Source organism: Malus sylvestris, chromosome 12, assembly GCF_916048215.2.
Source record: "Malus sylvestris chromosome 12, drMalSylv7.2, whole genome shotgun sequence".
NCBI classification, from domain to species: domain Eukaryota; kingdom Viridiplantae; phylum Streptophyta; class Magnoliopsida; order Rosales; family Rosaceae; genus Malus; species Malus sylvestris.
This window is the reverse complement of record NC_062271.1, coordinates 9,809,339-9,816,645: the sequence shown is the minus strand read 5'-3', so window position 1 is coordinate 9,816,645 and position 7,307 is coordinate 9,809,339. Positions and strand designations below refer to the sequence as shown.

Below are 7,307 nucleotides of genomic sequence, written 5' to 3'. Positions count from 1 at the left end.
ATAAAATCGTAGTTGATTACGTTAGGATTCTAAAGTCTTTTAAAATCCTTATATGACTACACCACTTAGTGTTTGACTTTTATTACGCATTTTAATGTGGTCTTTCTGTTGAAACTCTTTCAATAATTTTGTTAGTGTGCAATTGTGACACACATAAAAACATATTTCCAATAACTCTATAATTACCTTAATAATTAAGTTTAATTTCCACAATACATATCTTTTATTTTCAATCATGATATAATTACCATTTAGTATTAGGGTCTAATGCTATTCATTTTTCCTTGTGAACCACATTAGGTTTGATTCTTACAAAAAACGAATTTGAATCATATTAATGCTAGCATATTGTAATATTTTGTCCATTCTCACCCGCTTAGCATAAAATTATAAATAATATTATATTCAGTGTTGGGTAGCATCGGAGAAAAATTGATGAAAAAGACGAAGTTTTGGACACAGGGCCAAGTGGTGGAAGCAGAAAGCCAGGGAGAATTCCGTAATTTCGCCATTTTCCCACCAGAAAGCCACAGCCACTGTGAATCTATGATCATATCGTGAAGGAATGCCGTCTGTCTGCTGGCTGCTGCCCAGTGTAACTCAAGTGATGATAGCTAAACTCTTCTACTTTCTGCTCATCTCCGCCGTCGCTCTACCGACTAAGGCGGAAGAAGGTTGCCATCAGCTACGGTCCACCGCACCGTTCAAGATCGCTCTGTTTGCCGACCTGCATTTCGGAGAGGACGCGTGGACCCATTGGGGTCCACTCCAGGATGTGAAGTCTATCAAGGTCATGTCCTCCGTTCTCGACGATGAAACCCCAGGTGAAGTCATCCATTTTCTCTTTTCATTTCTCATGTGTTGACTTTTGTATGTAGTTTTATATTTAGCTTCCATTTCTTTTGAGACTACAATATCGAGTATCATGTTCGGCTAAGTCACACAATAAGTCAGTAATAATTTAGCGTTGGACTCGTTATTTATGAAAGTCGAGTCTAAGACTTGCCGTTTACAAATGGAGAGGAATTCCAGTAGAGGGCAGTGCTAGTATAAACTTGTTCAGGAAAACATGGAGAAAAATGATTTAAACTTGTGGGTGTGTGTTGGTGCTCTATTGTTATTAGAGTATGTCCAGGATTGCTAATGATCCTTTTCATACTAATTGAGATTGATAATCAAAATCTTAACCTTAAATTTTAAGCATATTGTTGCCCTGTGACATGAAATTGGTATTTTGGAAATTGGAAAACAGTGTTAATGTTCAAAATTCGCCTAATCTCGGCCTAGATTTTGGGCACTTTGTTTAGTTTAAACCAACCTAAAGAATGGGCGTTCATTAGGTTAAGTTAATGTTAATCAACATGCGAAGGGCTATCGTTTTCAGGTTTCGTAAAGTTGAATTTGATGATACATATCATCAAGTATATTGTATATTATACAAGATCTTGGTCTGTTCTTTTCCATTTTTTTTGCACCAAATTTATGTTCTTTTTTATGTTTCACATTTCTGGTTGTTGTCTTGAAGCTGGTAGAGTATGAAATTTGTTATTTAATCTAGCCTGTAAACCTGCCTGTCTTACTATGTATTCCCGTTGCTGTGTCGTTATAGATTCTAAGGAATGAAAAGTAAATTGCAGATTTCGTTATCTATCTCGGAGATGTCATCACAGCCAACAATATAGCAATTAAAAATGCAAGCTTGTACTGGGATCAGGCAGTTTCTCCAACAAGAGCTAGGGGTATTCCTTGGGCGAGTGTGTTTGGAAACCACGATGATGCAGCATTTGTGTGGCCAATTGAGTGGTTTTCATCCCCTGGAATTCCTGAAATTCATTGCCGTGTAGCCAATTCATCATGCTCAGGTGGATGAGAAGTTTTATCTATTATGTTGTTAATTTGATCAATACAGTGAGAAAAACATTTGGATACTAGTTAGTCTAACACAAGGCTGTCTGTTATGAAGGAGAAGAAGAGTGTCGCTTTGAGGGCACACAACGTCTGGGGTTAATGAAAAATGAGATTGAGCGTAACACGCTATCATACTCTCGATATGGTCCTAAAGAACTTTGGCCTAGTATATCCAACTATGTCCTCCAACTTTTGTCATCCGACAATCCCAAGTCACCTGTGGCATTTTTGTACTTCCTAGATTCTGGTGGTGGTTCCTACCCAGAAATTATATCCAGTGCCCAAGCAGAATGGTTCCGCCAGAAAGCTCTAGAGATGAACCCTGATTCAAGGTAGAAAATTGTGGAACGAACATCATTTTATCCCTTTTTTTTTCACCTTATTGACAAGAGGAACATGGCTTAGCATCAGATTTTTCCTGAGTACAAGTATATATCTCATACCAGAATTTAGAATTTCGACTTTTTTTATTTTGTGCCTGTGCTGAAAGAGATTTACCTGACTGCTTGCCGAGATTTATTGTTCTTCTCTTATTTCTTGTCAATCAAAGAATCCTTATTTGGCAGGGTGCCAGAGATAATCTTTTGGCATATACCAAGTCGTGCTTATAAGAAGGCGGCTCCATGGTTCAGTATACACAAGCCTTGTGTGGGTTCAATTAACAAGGAGAGAGTAGCAACTCAAGAAGCTGAAATGGGTATCATGAAACTTTTGGTTGAAAGGCCTTCTGCCAAGGTGAGTTAGGTCAAATGCTTATCCCTGTTAAAATTTGGCATGCATTCGTGTAGGGCACATCCACCATCATTAGATTACATGTATAATGAAGTTATTAAATATTAACAAACATGAATGTTTAACCGTATCATAAGCTAGGTTTAGTCTTATGAACTTAAATATCAGAAGCTCATAAAGATTTTTTAAATTCAATATTTTCTAAACAAGCTTTGCAACTGCAATATATAAAATCAGGGGCTTCTCGACCCGTTGTGATTTGGTTGAATGCTCTTATTTTAACATTATACCTGAATGTGAGAACCACCTTAGTCACAGATTCTCCATGTTACTGACTTGATATAATTCATGAACATGTTTGGTTAAGTCTTGCCATACATGAGAGTTGTGTTATGTAAAAATTCCAGATGTTAGGTTGGATAGATGCACTGGCCCTAAAGCCTATAGTTTGAGTACCAAACAAGAAGCTAGATTGCTTCTTCCTTGCCACCGTATTTCAAAGTCAATACCCATGGGGCTTGGAAACCTCGTACGTAAGTGGTCATTGGAGTAAAATCAGATGCTAAACCATGTTCCTTATTCTTAACAAAGGCGGTGTCTTGATAGATGTTGAACATTCCCACCTTAACCAATCCTCCTCTGGGGAAGTGGAAGTGGAAGCTGAGGCAATCTTTGTTGGCCTCAATTTAGTGAGTGATACTAGGGTTCTTAATTTGGTTGTGGAAAGTGATTTGAAGTCGTGATTGATTTCATCTCTCGCAAGTCAATCAGGGGCCCTTGGAGAAATTTTCCAATCGTTGAAGCTATCTGGAGGAAAGCTGCATCTTTTACCAAGTGTGATGGAATTCACCGTGAGGCAAATCAAGCAGCTCATGTGGCAGCATCATTGGGAATCAAGAGGGTGAGTTGTCAGTTGTCACCATTGGGCCTCAAGGCCACCTCCCTCTCTTTTGTTGGTTCTGTCTCGAGGTGGCTTGCCATGTCTACCTGTTTAAATCTGTTGTAGAATGGAAGATGGAGTGTAATTCCTCTTCCCTTTTCTTTTGGTTGCCTTTTGGCATAGGTAGTTGATGTTAGTGATCTGTTGGTGTCGTCAGTGACTAGACTGGGCATCACTAGCACGTTCTTTTTTATTGTATCTCCTCCCTGCTCTTTGCTTGACTATGTTTGCCAGATTTATGAAATATTTCCATTGACAGAAAAAAAAAGGTGGGGCGGTGAAGCATCAACACTTACATAAAATGGGTGTAGTGGAGATGAGAATGCTTCGTTGGATGAGAATGCTTCGTTGAAGGAAAGATGAGAGAAAATCGATTACGGTGGTTTGGACATGTGAAACGAAGGCCTACTGACGCTCCGGTTAGAAGATGTAAAGGGACGAAGGGTAAGAGGAAGACCTAGGAAGATTTTGGAAGACTCTAAGAAAAGACGTAGAGTATTTGGATCTAACGGAAGACGTGACACAGAACCGAGTTCAATGGCGTTCTAGGATTCATATAGCCAACCCCATTTAGTGGGAAAAGGCTTTGTTGTTGTTGTTGACCAAAAAAAGAGGTTTAGGTTGGATGTTCCAACCTTAACATCCTTCTGCAAATAGAGGAATATCGAAAGAGAAAAAATGAATACTGAAGAGGGAGCAGCCAACTGAAATGCTCCTATGTAGCATCCAACAGGTCAACTACATGTATTCCTGTGGGGATTGGCATTATGGAATGGACTAGTTGAGTGATCGCTTAGGAAAATCAACTGGATCTGTATTAGTTCCTAAGAAATATAACTAAACCGTTGCTTTAAACTAATTGATGGAGCTCAGGAATAAAAACCAATACACCCCCATTTCAGAGATGATGGGAGGGAGGGAGAGTTCTAATTTCACAATCAGACTACCAAACATTGTCAAATGATAACCAAGATACATTGACTGAGTGTACCACTGGTAGTGAAAAAAACATGGCAAGCGACTTGCATCCAAAGGTATTAGTGCTTAGGTTTAAATTTTCTGTTCAAATCCTAGTTGGTTCTTGGCAATTCTAGAGTCTACAGATTCATGGTTTGCTTTGTACTGACGTTTTTGGTCGAACCATAACTTTCATCATAAGTTTTTGCATGCTGGAGAAGGTGATATCCATCTGTTCTCTAGTGACTTGCGCTGAATTCTCTTTCTTGCTCGACTTGTCTGATATATGTAAATGATAACAGTCTTTGCTTATTGTGTAAAATGCAGCAGTGCAACTATCGTAGCAACCAATTGATTTTCCTATCATGAGAAAACAACGGAACAATTTGGGATAGTTCTATTCAGACACACACACACACCCCTCCCAATTCTATGACAATTTCCTTTAGCCTTTAGGAAACGAATATTTGTTATTAAGTTATTAGTGATAGAAGCATATCAAATTGATGATTCCTAAAGTTAATGTTCTGTACGTTTCTATTCTGAATTTCCGAGAAACTCAGTCGTGATCCTTCCAGTTGACAATCGTACATTGCAAAAGCATGAAACTTGCAATCTTCTTGCAGTCTTCCTGAAGTCAATGTTATGTTTCTTTCTGTGTCTTGACTTAGCTTTGCCCCTTAAATTTTATTTATATGATACTCTATATGTTTCTATTTGTTCCCACCTTGAATTACTGTCTGAATCAAGTCACCGAAAATTTATAGAATGGCGAAACGTACCATAGGATACAGTCAGATGATATACTTTTATGTTAAATTGATCTATTCATTTTCTTTGGGTTGTTGCAGGCAATATTTGTAGGACACAACCATGGATTAGACTGGTGTTGCCCCTACGAAAAACTGTGGCTATGTTTTGCTCGGCATACCGGTTATGGTGGGTACGGAAACTGGGACAGAGGAGCTAGAATTGTGGAAATCACCGAGCAGCCTTTCTCTGTTAAATCTTGGATAAGAATGGAGGATGGTAGTGTACATAGTGAAGTTGTCTTGAGTCCTTGAAAACTATTCCCTTTCAACTACCAACAGAAAGAGTAAAAATCTTGAAAAAAAATAATACATGTATATTTACGAAAACCATATTTGTATGTCCTTGTATATAAATCAATGTATTAAAAGCGTGAGGTGTGGGCGAGGCGTCCGAGGTGAAGCCCGGCCTAGGCGTGAGGCGTGAGGCGAAGCCTCACGGGATTAAATTTTTTTATATATATATGATTTATATATTATACATTAATGTATAAAAAAATAATACTTTGTAAAATAAACATCCATTCTCAATTTATCATTCAAATCCATAGTCATTCAAAAGATAATATCATCTAAATTTATCATTCAAACATAATATCATCTAAATTCATCATTCAAAATGTAATACAAACAAAGAAATCAATCATTCATTCAAAAGGTAATTTCTCACCAACAATTTATTAATTTATACACCAACGATTCTGAGTCAAATGTTGCCCCAGATTTATGGCACTAGACAGCTGGAGTCAGAAGCACTTTTCAAGAACTTACCCGGTACAGATGGTGAGAGCAGGTTTATTTCAGTAAAATTATTTAGAGTTGAGGTGCGCCTCCACTGCCTCAGCGTCTCCAACGAAGCCTTTCGCCCATTCCATCAAAACTGAGGTGTTAGCCTTCACGCCCAGAGGCGCCTTAGGCGCGTCCCAGAGGCTAGTTTTTTAAAACATTGATATAAACTGTATTCATCTTTTTTGTGTGTGTGTATATATATATCAGTGCTTCAATTCAAGTGTATTGTTTTACCTTTTTGTTTTCCATTTTAGTTTTTTTTTGTAGTAAAAAATACCCGCTTTGTATTAAGGGTAATTCTAGGGAGACTAATTTGTAGATCATATATTGTAAACCAAATGACATGAAAGTTTATGATTGGATTATTACTTAATTGTTGATTAACATGCTTATTTTTTATTGATGACATATTATTTAGTTTGTAATTTAATCTACAAATTTCGTCTACATAGTATTACTCTTGTATTAAACCAAAGAATTAGTAGACCACTTGCATAATTGGTTCACATGTACAAAATATGTAAGGGAACTTTAACGAAAAGCTCCCGATATTTGTTCATTTTAACAAAAAACCATATTTTTACACTAAAAAGTCAATCCTGGTACTATTCACTTTACCCTTTATTTTGTCTTTATTATTAAAACTCAAACTTTTCAAGCTCTTTTCATTAGTTTTTCTAATATTTAAACCCAATTAGCCAAAAGTTTAATTAGAAAACAACATAAAAAAGATAAAGAAAAAGTAGCTTATGTTGCAATCCTATTAGATTAGAAATGTGATTGTGTAAATCCTAGTATATCTTGGAAATATTCCTATTAGGAGTTGATTACCTATTAAATGTTGTAATCCTAAAGGGAAAGGTTTTTACCTATCCTACTACTATAAATAAAGGCACAATGAGATGGAATAGAACACACCCACAATTACACATCTCTCCCTTCTTCTTCTCCATTGCCGCACATTTTTCTCTCTATCGCCTTCATAATTGTTCAGTAAATTATGCATACAACACGTTATCAGCACGCTCTTGATGCTGTGCTAAAGAGAGTTTGATCTTCAATTAGGGGAGTATTACGTTTTAATCATTCTTTTTATGACTAATTTATTATTTTATTGAATTGAACTACATGCTATTGATTCAATTTAATTTTTTGTGTTGAACGTGATACAA

The 7,307-nt window shown here is 36.9% G+C and overlaps 1 protein-coding gene across 2 annotated transcripts; it reads left to right on the top strand.

The window, feature by feature from the left end:
* Nucleotides 1-432: 432 nt before the first annotated feature.
* Nucleotides 433-5,717, top strand: LOC126592766 (probable inactive purple acid phosphatase 16). Of its 2 annotated transcripts, none has more exons than XM_050258549.1 (5): nucleotides 433-824; nucleotides 1,638-1,862; nucleotides 1,964-2,240; nucleotides 2,475-2,643; nucleotides 5,389-5,717. In XM_050258549.1, exons 1-5 carry the CDS (start codon nucleotides 566-568, stop codon nucleotides 5,599-5,601), a joined length of 1,143 nt encoding a protein of 380 aa, XP_050114506.1. In that variant the 5' UTR covers nucleotides 433-565; the 3' UTR covers nucleotides 5,602-5,717. The 2 variants fall into 2 exon arrangements, with proteins under 2 accessions (XP_050114506.1, XP_050114507.1); XM_050258550.1 differs by lacking the exon at nucleotides 5,389-5,717 and adding an exon at nucleotides 3,412-3,541.
* Nucleotides 5,718-7,307: the final 1,590 nt, after the last annotated feature.